The sequence below is a fragment of the Anomaloglossus baeobatrachus genome, chromosome 11, assembly GCF_048569485.1.
Source record: "Anomaloglossus baeobatrachus isolate aAnoBae1 chromosome 11, aAnoBae1.hap1, whole genome shotgun sequence".
NCBI lineage: Eukaryota > Metazoa > Chordata > Amphibia > Anura > Aromobatidae > Anomaloglossus > Anomaloglossus baeobatrachus.
The window spans coordinates 132,007,757-132,027,783 of record NC_134363.1 but is presented as its reverse complement, the minus strand read 5'-3'; the positions used below and the strand labels follow the sequence as shown (position 1 = coordinate 132,027,783).

The following is a 20,027-nucleotide window of genomic DNA, read 5'->3' as shown; positions in this document are numbered from 1 at the left end:
AATATCTGCAGAATTTAGGCGGCAGGCGGTTTAAATATCAGGGAAAACACAGCGGATCAGCAGACTGTCTGCACCGGTCTCCGGAGAAACATTACAAGCGCCAGCTGGACGAGGTCGCCAGTCTCACTCCTAGCTTTTTTTTTTTTTTCATAAAAAAATCATTCATTATAGAGAAGGAGACAAAGAGAGAGAGGCTGATTTCAAAATAATGGCGGCAATGGTTTATATATGAGTATGATGGACTGTATAAAGAGTGCACGACACAGGACAACCCCTATACAGAAGCCCTATTATGTTACGTGGGCATCACACAGGCTCAGGACCCCCTTACGAGCAAGAAAAAAACCCCCTGCTCTGCTGGTTTCTACATAGCCATGTTTTCAATGATTGCGCAATAATTTGAATGTGCGCCATGTAATCCTAAATTCCACCAGGAGTAGTCACTACGGGAAAAATTAACAATATTTCCCAAGAAATGGCAACTGATCGTTAAGGATTAGGGTGTCAGTTACAAATAATGCTTAGATACAGCTGGATACAGATACAGGTGGATGCATCCATTTTGCGTACAAAGAACATCTCTATCTTTAGAGGACCTGGACATGGCTTCACACCAAAACCCAGAAATGGGCCGGACAAAATTGTTGTCCCCCTCAACTTAATATTTGGTTGCACCCCCTTTGGAATAAATAACTACAATCAAACGCTTACTATAACCATCCACAAGCTTCTTACATCTCTGCTAGAATTTTGGATTCTTCTTTTGCAAACTGCTCCAGGTCTCTTATATTTGAAGGCGTCTTCTCCCAACAGCAATTTTAAGATCTCTCTACAGGTGTCAGTGAGACTTAGAGCCAGACTCATTGCTACCACTTCAGAACTCTCCAGCATTTTCCATCCATTTCTGGGGCTTCTTGAAGAATGTTTGGAATCATTGTTCTGCTGGAAGATCTATTAACTAGGATGTAAACCCAGATTTGGGCACTGCATGCCACCCAAAATCCTTTAGTAATCTTGAGGTTTCATGATGCCTTGCACACAGTCAAGGCACCCAGTGCCAGATGCAGCAAGACAGCCCCAAAACATTTTTGACCCTCCACCATATTTGATTGTAGGGACTGTGTTCTTTTCTTTATAGGCCTCATTCCATTTTCAGTAAATAGTAGAATGATGTGCTTTACTAAAAAGCTCTATCTTAGTCTCAACTGTCTACAACATTTTCCCTGAAGGATTTTGGTTACTCACATACATTTTGGTAAACTTCAGTCTAGCTTTTTTATGTCTGTGTCAGCAGTGGGGTCCTCCTGAGTTTCCTCCATAGTGTTTCATTTCATTCAGATGTGGATGGATAGATTGCACTGACACTGATGCACCCTGAGCCTGCAGGACAGCCGAATTTCAATGGAAACTGATTGGGGCTGTTTGTATGGTGGATAGACTATCCTGCGTTTTCAACCTTTCATCAATTTTTCCCTGCTGTCCACATCCAGGGAGATTAGCTACAGTGCCATGGGTTGTAAGCTTCATGATTATGTTGTGCACCGTGGACAAAGGAACATCAAGATCTCTGGAGATGGACTTGTAACTTTGAGATTGTTTATGTTTTTCAACAATTTTGGTTCCCAAGTCCTCAGACAGTGGTCTTCTCTTTCTGTTCTCCATACTTAGTATGGCACACAGACACACAATGCAAAGTTGGAGTCAACTTCTCTCTTCTTATCTGGTTTCAGGTGTGATTTTCATATTGCCCACACTTGTTACTTGGCACAGGTGAGTTTGAATGAGCACCACATGCTTGAAACAAAGTTGTTTACCCACAATTTTGGAAATGTGCCAACAATTTTGTCCGGACCATTTTGAGGGTTTCGTGTGAAATTATGTGAAATTTGCCTTTTTTTTCTCTTTTTTTTTTTTTTTTTTTTGTATGTTGTTCCAATACACACAAAGGAAACAAAAATGTGTATAACAAAACCTGTGTATTTGCAATAATTTTCTGGGAGAAATACTTAATTTTTTTTTTAATAATTTTAATGGTGCTAACACTTTTGGCCATGACTGTATGACTTCATTGGGGGGGGGGGGGGGGTGTCCTAACATATTGCAGTGCTGTCTGGACCCTCATGATTTATAATGAGGCTAGATTACAGCAATCAATGAAACCTTCAGTCTTGGCAGGGACTTATAGTGGTTTAGTTTCTCAATATGAAAAAAGGAATTGGTAAAAGCCGCAGGGGTAATTAAACGGGTAGACAGAGTAATTACAGCTCTAGACATGGCTGATCTGTGGTGTATAGTGCAGACCTCGACAACCTCCTCACACAAGGAAGACAATGGCTGAGTCCTGCTCTTCTGCTTCCATCATTACCAGAAAACCACAATATTTTACAATAGTATAAAATGTGAATAAATCATTCGCTTTTCTTATCTCGTTCTAACTTTGCATTAAATATTCTCAACTCCATTCACATCTAATTCTGGTTTCTGTTGAATTATTTTTTGCTAGGATACACTCTCAGCTGTTAGGTCACATGTCTGACAACAAGCTGAAACTAAACTGTAGTCTGTTACCAGGGGCAACCAGTAAAATTTGACAGAATCTACGGCTGTGAATGGAGAAACCTACAGATCAACTAATTATGTAGGACCTACCCTTTTCCATCTATTAACTCTTCTTCATCTTCTTCAACATCTGAAGCAGGACTGGTCCGAGGAGGACATGATCGAGTGGAGACATTTCGGGCCAGTATGGATCCTGAGAAAATGAGTCAAAATACAAAGTAAATACACAAAGGAACACTATACAAAACACAATAAGCTTGATCAAGTGGAAGGTGAATGTCACCTTTATTTACAGTGGCATGCATAAGGTTGGTCACCTCTGGTCAAAATTACTGTTATTGTGAACAGTTAAGCAAGTTGAAGATAAAATGATATCTAAAAGGTATAAAGTTAAAGATGACACATTTCATTTCTATTTAAGCCAAAAACTATATATTTTCATCTTTTACGTTTTTACATTAACAAAAATGGAAGATGGGTCAATGCAAAAGTTTGGGCACCCAGCATGGTTAGTACCTAGTAGAACCCCCCCTTTGGTAAGTATCACACCTTCTAAATGCTTTTTGTAGCAGCCAACAGTCTATCAATTCTTTGAGGGATATTTATCCATTCTTCCTTGGAGTCGTCTTCCAGTTCTGTAAGATTTCTGGCTCGTCTTGCATGCACTGCTCTTCCTTGTAGACGCCTTCCAGTTCAGTGAGATTCCTGGCTTGTCTTGCATGCACTGTTCTCCCTTAGAGAAGTCTTCCAGTTCTGTGAGATTCCTGGCTTGTTTTGCATGCACTGCTCTTCCTTGGAGACGTCTTCCAGTTCTGTGAGATTCCTGGCTCATCTTTCATGCACTGCTCTTCCTTGGAGATGTCTTCCAGTTCTGTGAGATTCCTGGCTCATCTTGCATGCACTGCTTTTTTGAGGTCTAGCCACAGACTTTCAATGATGTTCAGATTAGGAGACTGTAAGGGACATTGTAAAACATCAGCTTGCATCTTTTGGGGTCGTCTATTGTGTTTAGGATAATTATCCATCTGGAGAAGCCATCCTCATTTCAATTTCAACTTTTTTACAGTAACATTTCTGTGAGAGCTGCTCGTAGGATTGCTATAGGGGTAAATCAGAATCCCTGCATGACTGCAAAAGACCTTCAGGAACGTTTAGCAGTCTCTAGAGTTTTGTCCATTGTTCTACTGTTCAGGGACACCACTATCTGTGTAGTTTCTGCTCCAAAAACTTGAAAAACTCTGTGTGCTATGTGCACATAGCCTAAAACACCCAGAGATTTTTTTTTAGATGGGCAAAAATAACGAGCCTCAGGAAATGTAAAATTCAAAAAATGAAAAGGAGCATTTCCTCGACTGATTCCCACTAGAAAAACTCATTATCTTATGACCACCTTGTTCACATACCCTAATAGTATCCATCAATCCAGAGACATCATTTGAATGCATGTGGCCCTACTGCAAAATGACGATGATCACACAATATGAAGACTAGGCACCCGAGTAAAGCACATACGTTTTCCAGACTTTGTAGCAGCAGGAAAATGCAATTTGCCATAAAAAAGGTCAGGAGTGCAATTATTATTCAAACCGTACAAAAGTCGACTCCCCAGATGACTCTAAAATTAGAGCTACACTGCGCTAAGAGAACGTCTGGACGGGAAAGGACAATAAACATATTAAATCTTGACTTTAATTTCCAGCGCAGGCTTGGATTTTGAAATACCCTTGAATATTGTCCAAGGAAATCTCACGACTTTGCCCACAAAGTGTAAAGGATTTTGCTTGTCAGGGTGCCAGCTAATGTTTCCATGAATGTAAGCTCCAACACTTTGGCAGGAAAGTCATACAGTACTTAGAAGAAGTTTGGAACTTGTGAGATTATTATCGCAAAATATCCCAATCACGTGACCTGGCTCCAAAATATCAGGATTTAGGTTATTCTCTATCTCGTCTCTATTTGCCGTGCAGTTTAAAAATGCAATCTATTGCCACCTGGTCCCAGATTGGGGGGTAGCGGATCTTATTTTTAGGATGCCCATAAAAACCCTCCCTCCCCCATGATCACTACAGGGCTGAGACCCTCAGAAAGGAATCAGATCAGCAGATATTGCATTATGTGGACTTTTGAAAGGGTTGTCCCATATATTAGAGAATAAAAACATAAAACGGGTCTCCCTATGTATGCACCATACAGAGCACTACAAGACGTGGCTTCCATTCTGGCAGAATTGTCTAAATAGGCACGTGTAATACTACATTTGTCCTGCAGGGGCTACGCAAAGCTTCTCCGTGATTAGCAGCTGATTGCTTTACTCTTTATTTTTCTCACTGTGACGTTATGGCGTTACTTGGGCGCTATATACTATCATTATTTGGGCGCTATATACTAATCATTATTTGGGTGCTATATACTAATCATTATTTGGGTGCTATATACTATCATTATTTGGGCGCTATATACTAATCATTATTTGGGCGCTATATACTAATCATTATTTGGGTGCTATATACTATCATTATTTGGGCACTATATGCTATCATTATTTGGGCGCTATATACTATCATTATTAGGGCGCTATATACTATCATTTTTTGGGCGCTATATACTATCATTTTTTGGGCGCTATATACTATCATTATTAGGGCGCTATATACTATCATTATTTGGGCACTATATACTATTATTAGGGCACTATATACTATCATTATTAGGGCGCTATATACTATCATTATTAGGGCGCTATATACTATCATTATTTGGGCACTATATACTATTATTAGGGCACTATATACTATCATTATTAGGGCGCTATATACTATCATTATTAGGGCACTATATACTATCATTATTAGGGCGCTATATACTATCATTATTAGGGCACTATATACTATCATTATTAGGGCGCTATATACTATCATTATTTGGGCACTATATACTATTATTAGGGCACTATATACTATCATTATTAGGGCACTATATACTATCATTATTTGGGCGCTATATACTATCATTATTTGGGCACTATATACTATCATTATTTGGGCACTATATACTATCATTATTTGGGCGCTATATCCTATCATTATTTGGGCGCTCGCTATATACTATCATTATTTGGGCGCTATATACTATCATTATTTGAGCACTATATACTATCATTATTTGGGCGCTATATACTATCATTATTTGGGCGCTATATACTATCATTATTTGAGCACTATATACTATCATTATTTGGGCGCTATATACTATCATTATTTGAGCACTATATACTATCATTATTTGGGCACTATATACTATCATTATTTGGGCACTATATACTATCATTATTTGGGCGCTATATACTATCATTATTTGGGCACTATATACTATCATTATTTGGGCACTATATACTATCATTATTTGGGCACTATATACTATCATTATTTGGGCGCTATATACTATCATTATTTGGGCACTATATACTATCATTATTTGGGCGCTCGCTATATACTATCATTATTTGGGCGCTATATACTATCATTATTTGGGTGCTATATACTATCATTATTTGAGCACTATATACTATCATTATTTGGGCGCTATATACTATCATTATTAGGGCACTATATACTATCATTATTTGATGCACTATATACTATCATTATTTGGGCACTATATACTATCATTATTTGGGCACTATATGCTATCATTATTTGGGCACTATATGCTATCATTATTTGGGCGCTATATGCTATCATTATTTGGGCGCTATATACTATCATTTATTAGGGCGCTATATACTATCATTATTTGATGCACTATATACTATCATTATTTGGGCACTATATACTATTATTATTTGGGCGCTATATGCTATCATCATTAGGGCGCTATATGCTATCATTATTTGAGCACTATATACTATCATTATTTGATGCGCTATATACTATCATTATTTGGGCGCTATATGCTATAATTATTTGGGCGCTATATACTATCATTATTTGATGCGCTATATACTATCATTATTTGGGCGCTATATGCTATCATTATTTGGGCGCTATATACTATCATTATTTGGATACTATATGCTAATATTATATTTGCGCTCCATGGCAGTACTATATGTGCACTCTATGGTGGTATAGTTTGGGTAAGGCGTAACAATACTCTATGGGTGACACTACAGAAGCATTATTCTCCATTTTCTTTTGAGATCCACATGCTAAGACACATATTAGGGTGCTGTATGACAAAGGAGGGAATTTGGATTCTCCCCATGGCACAATGTGCAGCTGGATGCCGTTGGCTGTGCCCGCTCATTCCTCACCACCTTCACACCTGGCACTGCTCGATGCTGTACAAACAGCTGCCTGCTAACGACTAATTACTGGCTAGTTTTTTGCTTGGAGCCTGGAGTCCCTCCTGAACCCTGCAGGCAAACACAGCACACCCAGAAACAAGCAGGGACACACAGAACCACACTTCTAATATTTTTACAATGAGTGGCAAATTCTGAACACGCAGCCATTACAATGCACAACTCATTACACACAAGTCTTAAAGTGGAACTAATTCACTAAAAATAGTTGTACTAACAGGATTATTATATCTTTCTCCTATGTTTATGAGCATGAAATAGTGATTCCCAGCCCGCGGCTATCAGGGCATGCTGAGAGTTGTAGTTTTTCAACTTATAGAACTTTTCAAACTTTTTTTTCTACTATTTTCTATAACATTGATAAGCGGTTTCTACAGCTCTGACGATTGGGATTTCTACCGATTCCAATTTATGGGTAGGGAACGGCATGGAAAAAGTGGGTAGACTGAGTCTTGGTCATGTGGGCCCTTCATTGTATAGGCAGGGGTATGAACATCAGACCTACAGCAAACAAAGATGGAGTATCATAAGGATAGGCCATCAATGCTAAAATCTCAAAGATTCCCTTTATAGGTCGCTTCCCTAAAAAAAGCGCTAATGTCAGTCTCTAAAGCCTTACATGAATACTATTCATATGTGTTAGGCTGCTTTCATACATCCGGTTTTTGCAGTGCGGCTCAATCTGGCTCAAAAATCTATGCAACGGATGCGGCGAAAACACCGGATCCGTTGCATACATTTTTCCATGCCGCCCGTCCGTTTTTTGACTGGTACTGAGCATGCGCAGTGCAACAAACCGTATCCGGCAGCCGGATGCGGTTTTTGACGCACAAAAAAACGTGCCAGGCAACATTCTATGCGGCTGCTGCATGGGCTAAATATGCCGCATCCGGCAAAAACCGGACGCAACGCAAGGCCATGCGGCACAATACAGCGCTAATGCAAGTCTATGGGAAAAAAACGCAACCGGCGACAAAAAAAAACTGTTGTCTTTTTTCTGCAAAGCGCCGTATTGTGCCGCTCAGCAAAAACCGGATGTGTGAAAGCAGCCTTACATGGCCAATGACCCAGGTGAGATGTCCCCATATATCACCTACATATAGTACTGGGCATTACAGATTTCATTTTTGCAGCATCTTGTATATCAGATGTAAAATTAAAGGGGATGTCCACTACTTGGACAACCCCTACTCATTCCCCTTGTTCGTCCCCGTAAAAATAAGTAAGCCCTTACCTCAGTGATGTCTGAAGCCACGATCCTGGAACCCACGTGACATTATGACATGTGAGCTCCGTGACCAATCCGCATCCAGCATCTTTCTCCCCGCCTTAGGACATTTGAGCAGGATGTGAGTGCAGCGCTGACTTCCTGCTCAAAAGTCCGAAGGCAGGGTGAAGGAAGCCGGTGCTGATTAGTTATAACAATAACAATGTCACTTGAACCATGTCAGACATCGTTGGAACCGCGTCCGCACCGGAGGAGAGTACAGCCTCATTTATTTTTATGGGGGTGAATGGTTTTCCAAGTAGTGGACAATCCCCTTTAAGGCAACTCAATAACTAGTTGCTCAGATGCTCATCTGCTCCTCTTGGCCAATGAGCAACATCATAAGAAACCTCCATACTGGACATTAGTAACAATTAGTATCATTTTTTCAATAGAAGTGGTCAATACGCGGAGAAACTAACTTGTATGGTATATATCGTATACTAAAACCCCTCAGCAGTGTGAGTGGGGACCTTAGTGGGCGCAGTAGTCTGCACCTCATTGATGTACTATTTTATAATCTATTTTGAGGTGTCCATAAGGAGCCATTGATGGTTAGTGATTTCTTTGCATCCCATTCTGCAACTAGAAAGAACAGAGTATTGCAATATTTGGGATCCAAAAAGTCTCACGTCATATCCAACCCCCATGAGATGGCATTAAAAAAACCCTTTACGTGGCATTCTTTAGTGACAACCCCCACATGTCCAGTCAGTACTATAAAAATCACTGTGTCCTTTGCCGCACAATTGTCCCCTGGCAAAGTTTATGGGGCAAAGTATGTCTCTCTTTAATTGTAAAGTCTGTAGCCTTGTAATTATTTAACCGTGACCCCTGAAATTTGGCTGAGTGCCGTACACTGCGGTTTCCCTGAACTAAGAAAAAGCAGCCACAGAAGAAATATATAAGAATATAGAAGAATCAGACCGTGAGTTCATGGGCCATTTAAAGAAATATTTTCATGTTTTGTGAATAAATCAACTCAGAATCTGGAATTTTTAGAATTGACGGTGTGTGTGTGTGTGTGTGTGTGTGTGTGTGTGTGTATATATATGTATATATATATATATATATATATATATATATATATATATATATATATATATATATATATATATATACACAAAGGGTGTCTTTCTCAAATATTGTTCACGAGTTTGTCTGAATCTGTGTTAGTGAGCGCTTCTCCATTGCCAAGATAAGCCGTCCACCTCACAGGTGCGGCATATCAAGATGCTGATTAGACAGCATGACTATTGCACAGGTGTGCCTTAAGGCCGCTTTACACGCTACGACATTGCTAAAGCGATCTCGTTGGGGTCACGGAATTTGTGACGCACATTCGGCCACGTAAGCGATGTCATTGCGTGTGACACCTATTAGCGATTTTGAATCGTTGCAAAAACGTTCAAAATCGCTAATCAGTGACATCCCCCCTCTAATCTCAATTATCGTTGCTGCTGCAGTAACGATGTTGTTTGTCGTTCCTGCGGCAGCACACATCGCTATGTGTGACACCGCAGGAGCGAGGAACATCTCCTTACCTGCCTCCACCAGCAATGAGGAAGGAAGAAGGTGGGCGGGATGGTCGTCTCGCTCATCTCCGCCCCTCCGCTTTGATTGGGCGCCCGCTTAGTGACGTCGCTGTGACGCCGAACAAACCGCCCCCTTAGAAAGGAGGTGGTTCACCGGACACAGCGACGTCGCTAGGCAGGTAAGTAGTGTGATGGGTCCGAGCAATGTTGTGCGCCATAGGCAATTTGCCCGTGTCGCACAACCGATGGGGGCGGGTACGCACGCTAGCGATATCGGTAACGATATCGCAGCGTGTAAGCCACCCTTATGCTGGCCATAATAAAAGGCTCTAAAACGTGCAGTTTTACACTGTTGGTGGGGCCCAGGGGGTCTGAAAACCAGTTAGTATCCGGTGTGACCACCATTTGCCTCACGCAAGTTGATAGGGTTGTTGACTGTGTTCTGTGGATTGTTGGTCCATTCTTCTTCAATGGCTTCGAAGTCTCCGAATATTGGCAGGAACTTGACATCACTGTCATGAGAAATTCCCTACCTGCTGCTGACAAGTGACTTATGGAGACTTGTTCTGAGAATGTTCTGAGAACGAGGCTCCATAGAAATCGATGTGTGTTGTGGGACATATCACCATTGGATTACATCAGGATGTCAAGGATTTCTTTTAAATTAAAAATTGTTGAACGAGGGAGTGCAGGGGAGTCTTTATTCAAAGAAACTATTTTTTTCCTGTCTGTGTGTTTTTTAACTCTACACTTATCAGGTTAGTAATGGGGGTGTCTGATAGACGCCTCTATATTACTAAACCCTGGGCTTGACGCCAGATGTCAATTCACAGTTGACAACCCCTAAAGTATTACTCCGATTGCCCCCACAGCAGGGCTATTGGGAAGAGCCATGCAAAGAGCCATAATTGGAGCATCTAATGGATGCAAAACTTCTAGGGTGGCTGCTATTTTCAGGCTGGGAAGGGGCAAATAACCATGGGCCTCCCCAGCCTGAAAAAAACAGATCCCAACTGTCTGCTTCACCTGTTTAAAAAATAGTGTGGGTTCCCTCTTTTTTGATCACCAGCCAAGTTAAGCCTGCTGTTCTGTTGGGTCAAAAGTGACCGAATTTTAAATTTGATTTTGTTTTAAATATTCATTTTGCGGTTCTGAAACTTGTGGTTAACTGACTTTAGCTCATTTGAGGGGGTTCTATGGGTTAGTATTTTTTTTTTCTTTTACTTTTTTCAAAAATAACTGGAACATAAGTGTATAGTAAACCCAAACAAAACAGCAGAGTTAAAGCAGACAGCTGAGGGCTGCAGTTGTCTGCTTTACCTGCGCTGGTTATCAAAAATAGGAGGGACCTCACGTCATTTTAATTTTGTTCACAGCAGCGTACAGGCATCTTCCTCATGTTGAAAAGCAAATTGGCTTTTCAACAAACTTTATTAGCATACGAACAGCACCCAAACTCTGAGCTCCACAGAACATGAAGATCCCATTTCCGAGCTGTCAAAGGGCCTACAAGGAATAATACCAGTTATAAGAAGGAGCTTACCTTGAGGAGGGAGGTCAAAGCGTATATGTCTATCAAAGTGCATGGTGCTGTGGAACTTGATGTCACAAGACTCACACAAATTCAAAGGATTTTTCTGATTCATCTGCTGGCAATCCGCGTGGTGACATACCTGAGGGAAAAGCAAGAAGCAGGCCTTCAGTAATAGAGATGATTATAGAGAATACAATCATAGGAGACCGACAGAGTTCCCTGCACCTAGGTACTAGGACCAGAGCGCCCAACGAAGGCTGACCATAGATGGATCCATAGACAGCTCATTATGTCATGCAGGTTAGAAGCTGCAGTCCCATGTAATTAATCACAGACGTGTCCCATATATGACACTAAGTCATGAGCGAATACGTCCCGTTGTCACTACATTACACTGCGGGCATTGCGCACCGGTATAATCACACAGGTCAGGACGGTGGGAATTATCTTCTCACCGCAGATTGGTAAAAGGTCAGAAGTGACACCTGATGAGTCTCACAGTAAAACCTATTCATGTTCTCAAAGGTCACAAAGTAGAGAAGATCAATACTGGCATGTGAGACACTGGAGGCCGATGGAGGACACTTCTGGATCACTCAGGTCTTTGTTTCCATCTATAATACAATGGATGAAATAGATGGTACATATGCAATGTTCACAGCTCATCATCAGGGACACACAGCAGCATGGACTGTCCTTAGTCACCCAATATAAATAGTCTGTATACTGCAATGCTTACATCCAATATATCACTGCTCTGTACAACCAGATATCATGAATCTCATCCATAGTGACAGTATTATAGTAGTTATATTCTTGTACATAGGGAGCAGTATTATAGTAGCTATACACTTGTACATAGGGGAAGTATTATAGTAGTTATATTCTTGTACATAGGAGCAGTATTATAGTAGCTATACACTTGTACATAGGGGCAGTAATATAGTAGTTATATTCTTGTATATAGGGGGCAGTATTATAGTAGTTATAGTCTTGTACATAGAGGCAGTATTATAGTAGTTATATTCGTGTACATAGGAGCAGTATTATAGTAGTTATAATATACTTGTATATAGGGGGCAGTATTATAGTAGATATAATATACTTGTATATAGGGGGCAGTATTATAGTAGTTATAATATACTTGTATATAGGGGGCAGTATTATAGTAGTTATAATATACTTGTATATAGGGGGCAGTATTATAGTAGATATAATATACTTGTATATAGGGGGCAGTATTATAGTAGTTATAATATACTTGTATATAGGGGGCAGTATTATAGTAGTTATAATATACTTGTATATAGGGGGCAGTATTATAGTAGTTATAATATACTTGTATATAGGGGGCAGTATTATAGTAGTTATAATATACTTGTATATAGGGGGCAGTATTATAGTAGTTATAATATACTTGTATATAGGGGGCAGTATTATAGTAGATATAATATACTTGTATATTGGGGGCAGTATTATAGTAGTTATAATATACTTGTATATAGGGGGCAGTATTATAGTAGTTATAATATACTTGTATATAGGGGGCAGTATTATAGTAGTTATAATATACTTGTATATAGGGGGCAGTATTATAGTAGATATAATATACTTGTATATAGGGGGCAGTATTATAGTAGTTATAATATACTTGTATATAGGGGGCAGTATTATAGTAGTTATAATATACTTGTATATAGGGGGCAGTATTATAGTAGATATAATATACTTGTATATTGGGGGCAGTATTATAGTAGTTATAATATACTTGTATATAGGGGGCAGTATTATAGTAGTTATAATATACTTGTATATAGGGGGCAGTATTATAGTAGTTATAATATACTTGTATATAGGGGGCAGTATTATAGTAGATATAATATACTTGTATATAGGGGGCAGTATTATAGTAGTTATAATATACTTGTATATAGGGGGCAGTATTATAGTAGTTATAATATACATATAGTATTCTTGTATTCTTTTTTCATGAGAATACAGGTATTTAGTAAATAAGTAAGGAGAGAAAAGTGTCCACTTTAAGAGAATTTTTAACAAAGTTGCATAACAGGGCGGCTGCACATAATTTAATTTTATGATATATACATTGCACACATCACATATATTTATCCTCTTCTAACTTTTTTCCAGCAGAAGGTTTTTGAGGACATGCTGGTCTTTTGCAACAAAAGGAATATTCCCTGCATGGCTCCTAAAATACATGTTGCTGAGCCAGGCAGAAAATGACAGTCACGCAACCACTTCTCTAAACTTCTTGCAAATTATAAAGCGCACAAGCTGCGGTGAGGAGCCATTCCTAACACTAGTTATTATGGCCCATGTGCAGCTGATGTTCTCCCGGTAAATGAAAAGCCACTTGTAATTTTACAAAGTGGAAGTCTTTGTTCACGTCGTTCCATATGTTGTTCAAAATAGGTTTTACCATGGAGAATAACACAACAGATGGGACCATTTACAAGCCCTGGATACAGACGTTGAGATGGGTTACTTTATGTAGAAAAGTTTATGTTCGGGATTTGGCGGTAACTCCCCATGTGTTATGTGATGATGCCACAGATTTCTTCCTGTGCCAAAGGTTTCGCCCTTAGGTGTCATTTAGACATCAATGATTTTTCTTTCTCAAGTGCAAAAAAAACGGAGAAGGCTCCATCAGTGTTTCTTATCAGACTGCCATCAGCAGGGGTGGAATGATCATGATCGCAACTGCAACCGGGCCCGAGGGTGCAGGGGGCCCGCCGGCCTCATCTCCTGCTTCAGCTGCATGTGCGACCGAGACTGCCCATCCAGCTGAAATGTATCGCGGTGCAGAGACCTGTCAGGTCCCTGCACTGCAATACACACTGCCGGCCAAACATAAGCTGGCCGCTTTTATCTTTGTCGCAGTGACTGAGGGCGGCGCATGCCATTGAAGTCATGCGTTGCAATAGCACTGACTCCAATGAAATCTGCCAGCCATTATGCGCTGGCTACACAGGAGGATGCTGCGTGACGTGGGAACGGGGGAGGGTGAGTACAATGTTGTTGTTTTTTGCATTAGACAGAATGGAGACCTATTTACTAGAATGGGGACATTATATACCAAGAGTGGGACAGCAGATACCAGGAAGAGGACAGTATATACCAGCAGGGGGACAGTATATACCAGGAGGGGACCAGCAGGGGAATAGTATATACTAGGTGGGCCCCAGGAGGGGGAGAATAGATACCAAGAGGGGGGACAGTATATAACAGGAGGGACCCAGGATGCGGACAGGGGGACAGTATATTACAGGAGGCGCCCAGGATGCGGACATATATACCAGGAAGGTGACATTTTTACCAGGATGTGATTATATATACACCAGGATGTAGCCTAGAAGGATGAACATATACTGTATAGTAGGATAGGGGAGATACATGCCAGGATGGGGGACATACCTGGAAGAGGGCATGTATACCAGGATGGTGACATATATACCAGGATGGGGACATTTTTACCAGGGTGGGGCTATATATACACCAGGATGTGGGCTTGAATAGGGAACATATACACTAGGATGGGAGACATACATATATACTATACATACATGCCAGGATGGAAGACATACTTACCAGGATGGGGGACATATTTACGAGGAAGAAGCCCAGGATGGTTGACATTCGAACAGGGTGGGGGTCATAACTACATAATGCAGGGGGGGGCACTTGTATGTCGTTAAAGGGCTTAGAAAGCTAAATGTATTCATACATCTGACCAACATAAGGGGGGGGGCTAGGTCCAGATTTTGCACCAGGGTCCTTTGAACTCTAATTACACCACTGGTCATCAGAGTTTGGTTCGAGTGCCAATTTTTGCCATCAGTTTTCCCAGTTTCATCCGTTTTTCTTGAATAAAAAAAAAAAAATACTGATGGAGGTTTATCAGACCATGAAAATCGGACAGCACACGGATGGCATTTCGGTACCGTCAGATTTTTTTTTCACTGAATGGGGGAGATTGATCTGAGACTTGGCTCAAATTCAAACAAGTATCCTTGCTTTTGTGTGGACAACTCGGTCTGAGAAAATACGCGGACCTGTCAACAGCTAGTACGAGTCCTATCTGTGAAAAACACAAAGAAAACCCATACACAAAAAAGTGACGTCTGAACGAGCCCCTAGGCTATGTGCACACTTTTGCAGTTTTCTGAGTTGAACCTACATGTAACATCACAGGGTTTTTTAGGAGTTTTGAGATGTGGAGGAGGCTTTGGCTCAGGTTTCTGCTCAGTTTCTACTCCAAAAACTCCTTGAAAAACTGTTTGCACATAGCCTTGGTATTGCAAAATCCAATTCCCCTGCATTGCATTGTATTTCATAACTGATACATATAGGAAAGCTACAACAAATCTAAGCATTTCTAAAGAAAAAAAGCTAGAAAAAAAAACTATATTTTATCCATACGCAGCATTAGATGTAGTTTATGCAGAAATCTTGCATGTAATCTGCATATTTTGGGCTGGTGTGATGTCAAAGCTGTGATTTGTGCCCTGAAATCAGACTTCTCACCCTGATCCCCAAAAATTAGACCTACCCAAAAATATGCCATAGTAGGAATTTGCTTGAAATATAAGCCCTATCTGCGGTTCCATAAGGAAGTGTCCAAGCAATTAAAAAGTTAAAACAAAATATACTGCAGGACACTCCATCAAAGAAAACAGACACCCCCAAAAGAAAGCAGAACCCCCTCCCCAAAAAAACACTCACCAGACCGCAAACAATTACAGTTGGGGAGTACCAATGGTGGATGAGCTCTCACACAGAGATCTGCATCACTGTCAGGTCCCTCAGCATTCCAGCTGCATTGCACTGCAGCTCTCACACACAGATCGGGTACCAGTATCACTCAGCACAAGTGATACTGCTTCCAATCACCAGGGGGAGCCACCCGCTGTAGAACACAGGGGGACCGGACAGTGATGCAGATTTGTATGTGAGAGCCCATTCACTTACCAACTCTCATTGTTTGGAGTCTTGTAAGTGCAATTCTTTTAGGGGGTGTCTGCTTTCTTTTGGAGCGAAACGTAGCAGTATATAAAGAATAATAAATGTAGGCAGGTAATATAAACCATTGTAAATATCGTCTGTACCCTCCACTATGGCATTGGTTCTCTACCATGAGAATAGCAGATCAGACTGGAAAATGAACCATTAATAGGATTGTGATGGTGGAATATGGTGGGTTGTGTATGTTCAGATGCTGGGAGTGTTGCCTTGTGTGTACATTGTCCTGTCTGCAGGTTAATCACCTCCTGCAGTGCTTCTGTCCCTAGGTCTGTGAGAGGGGGTCCTGGAATCCACTCAACCTCTCTACTTACCTGGGAGATTATTCAGTCTGTCTGAGGACAAGACACAAGCAGGAAGATTTATCTTCTGTGGGTGAAGCTGTGGCTACGGTCCGCACCCCAGAGAGACTTGGACATTTATCCCATTACTGGACTACTTTACCCTCTGTGTGGTGGATTATTTTATGGACCTTCTGATTTGCATGAAATAAAGGTTCTTTGGATTGTTCATCTATCTCCCGCTCTGTTGATTGTGTGATATCAGAGAAGGACCCCATGACGAGGATTAACACACAATGTTAATGTTCCAGAATGTGATGACCTAATATATTTCAAAAAACCTTTTTTATTCAAGAATAAATGAGGATTGTTGTCCATGGGAAAAATAAGACGTCCTGAAAATAAGTCCTAGTGCATCTTTCGGAGCAAAAAATAATACAGGACCATTTCTTATTTGTAGGGAAACACGCTTTTTATGCTCATGATTCTTCACTCAAAACTAAGGGAAAATACTGCAGCTGCATCCCCCCCTCTTCCCCCTCCTTCATTGATTGTGTTTACTTTATTACTCTGTATTATTGGGTGATAGATGAGGTTTTGCTACAATAATAGTATATCAAAACACTCTAATGGACTTTTCCCGCTGCGGATTTAATCACAAATAAAGGTGAAACTTCCCAATGAAATAATCAATTGCCACCACTAGGGGGAGACTGTGTAAACAGATGTCTATATGCCTTATTGATCTAAGTAGCCACATGCAGATTGCTCTATATTGGTAGGAATAGATAATAATTTTATTTATTTATATAGCGCTATTAGTTCCACAGCGCTTTACATACATTGGCAACACTGTCCCCATTGGGGCTCACAATCTAGAGTCCCTATCTGTATGTCTTTGGAGTGTGGGAGGAAACCGGAGAACCCGGAGGAAACCCACGCAAACACGGGGAGAATATACAAACTCCTTGCAGATGTTGTTCTTGGTGGGATTTGAACCCAGGACCCCAGCGCTGCAAGGCTGCAGTGCTAACCACTGAGCCGCCATACATTTTAATTTTTGTTCTTTCGTGGAGTGGGACTTATCCTGCTGGTTTGGAGTCGTGCCCGATTATACCCTATGGAGTAGTATATATGTATTATCTACTGTATAGTTATTGTCTACTCTAAAATCGAGAAGCAAAGGTTAACTGATAACAGTATAATGGACAATTCAGTTTTAAATACGCCACAATAAAGAACAATAAACAATGGATAATGTGAGAAAATCTAAAATTACAGTCTTGCATTTCTTTGTGATCTCCTCCTGCACATGATGGGATATTTTCTGCAGCGCCATAAATAATTGCCATTGTTCACGGTGCCAGCATTGAGCCGCTACTTGTTACTCGTCGGAATTATGGTTTAGCGGCTATTGTGTATTTAGATCTAAATTAAGGAAGAGTTTTATATTTTTAGCTTCTGGGGAAAACAAAATGTGGTGGAATAAAAACAATACACAAATTATAAATTAATAGGAAAAAGCATTAATGTAGGGAACTGTGGTAGCAATGAGTGAGTGCTGGCTGGTAAACCTGCGCTGCCACAAATAGGTAGACATTTTTTGAGTCGCATTTGACTCGCCCACCCCAGGGCTATGGGACACCAGGTGCCGGGCCGGACTAATCCGGGGGTCGTCAGTGGTGGCGGGGCCCGACTCCGTGGCCCTGGTGGGTGTCAGTTAAATATGGCTGGTGAATAAAGTTTATATTTGTCGTGACGCCACCTGTGGTTTGCGGCTATTAAGCCGCCGCTGCTGTGTGAGGCCTCCGGGGTGATGGAATGGCAGCAATGATGGTACTGCTCCCCACAGGTGGAGCGGTGCCCCGGGGCACAGTTGGTGCTCGTGAGAGTCTATGGTGTGATGGAAGTCTATGCAGGCGACAATAACTGAGACAACACCAAAGGGTGCAATTCCAAGGTCTTTACTCACACTTCCTGGGCTGCAGCACACTGGTGCCTTTGGGCGGCTGGAAGCCACTGTCCAGGACCTCCGCCGATCCTGGGTAGATCCTGGAATGAAAGCCGGTACCCTTCTCTAAAGTGTCTCTGTCTTCAGCTGTCTCCTTAAGCCTAGCTCTTTTAGGATGAACCTGGTTCGGCCTCCACTACAGCCTCCGAGCTGGGAGCTCGCCTGTCGGTTATTTGCCCCCTTTCTAGAGGTTCTGCTGTTGGCTGTGGCCCGGGGAGTTTACAACTTTCCCTGGGCCTCGGTTTTTAGTGTCGGAGATGATTTTTCACTCCTTCGGTTTCTAGGGACTGTCCCCTGATGCAGCTTGATCCCTCCACCGATGTTCTTGTGGAACAGGCCACCAGCTCAAAAGCTATCTGTGGCCCTGGAATCCCTTCTCTTCCTCTGCTTGGTGTCACCTGGACCCTCTGAGTCCCAGGTTCTTCACCAGGAAGCGTCACTTTCTTTTCTTAGCTCCTGTCTGACTAGAGCTTTCTTTCTGCTTCTCCTTCTCGTCTGCCTCCTGCAGACCTCCTCCTCCTTCCTCCCTCTCCAACTTCAACTAACTACACTTGACCTTCCTTTCTCTGTCTGCTCTCTGGTGGCTCCTCCTACCTCCCCTGTTGCTAAGCTGTACCCTATAGGAGCAGGGATGGGTCTTACGGCCCCTCCCAGCATGCAGCATGGGAGGGTTGCTGCCACTGTCCCTGGTCCCAGTGTGTACCTAACAATGGGTGTAGTGTAGATTTGCCTGGGGGCCGGCGTTCACTCCTTTCCTTACCCAGAATGGGACATCACACCGCTGGATGGGGTGCAATGTTCCTGTGGCGACGGAAGCCTCAGGGGCGCCACACATTTAAAGGGAATACTTTAATAATAGTGTAATGCTAGGATATGCCTTTACTTGTTGATGGGTAGGGATCCAGTTATTGGAGACCCCAACAATCACTATAACAAAAAAGGGCAAACGCATCTTAGACATTTTGACAGGGAATTACATCTTAGTGAATTGAATGAGCATTAGAGGGAATCTGTCAGCAGGTTTTTGCTATGTAAGGGTTAAGACAGAGAATTCACGGATGCCTGTCTTGTCGCAGTCCAATCTGTTGTTTTTTGCTATATTCGTTTAAGCAGTAGGACACTTATCATTGCTCGGACTACAATGTCAGGCACATAGCAGTTTGGCATGCCTCCTCCTCTGACACCTCCCTGTCAATGTTAAATGTCTTTAGAGAGCATGGTTTGGGCGGGGACAGCTCTCTCAGCTCTGCTACATAACTAAATCTATAATTTGTAATTTTGTCAGAACGGCTGCACCCAGTAATCTAAGTGATACATCGTTGGATTCAGGATCTCTTTGCCTACATCATAGTGCTCTCAGGTGAAGTATTAAAAATCTGCTGACAGATTCCCTGTTAAAGGTGTTGTGCATTAGGAAATTGCTGATTTAAAGGG

General features: G+C 41.4%; 1 protein-coding gene across 4 annotated transcripts in view; it reads right to left on the bottom strand.

The window, feature by feature from the left end:
- Positions 1-20,027, bottom strand: part of PLEKHG5 (pleckstrin homology and RhoGEF domain containing G5) — a 395,051-nt gene that overhangs the window by 155,659 nt on the left and 219,365 nt on the right. For all 4 annotated transcript variants that reach the window (XM_075328647.1, XM_075328648.1, XM_075328649.1 and 1 more), the window contains 2 exons: positions 11,268-11,397; positions 2,650-2,752 (listed from right to left, as the gene is read on the bottom strand). In XM_075328647.1, coding sequence (XP_075184762.1) covers positions 2,650-2,752; positions 11,268-11,397 — 233 coding nt within the window. The remainder of the gene's footprint in view (positions 1-2,649; positions 2,753-11,267; positions 11,398-20,027) is intronic.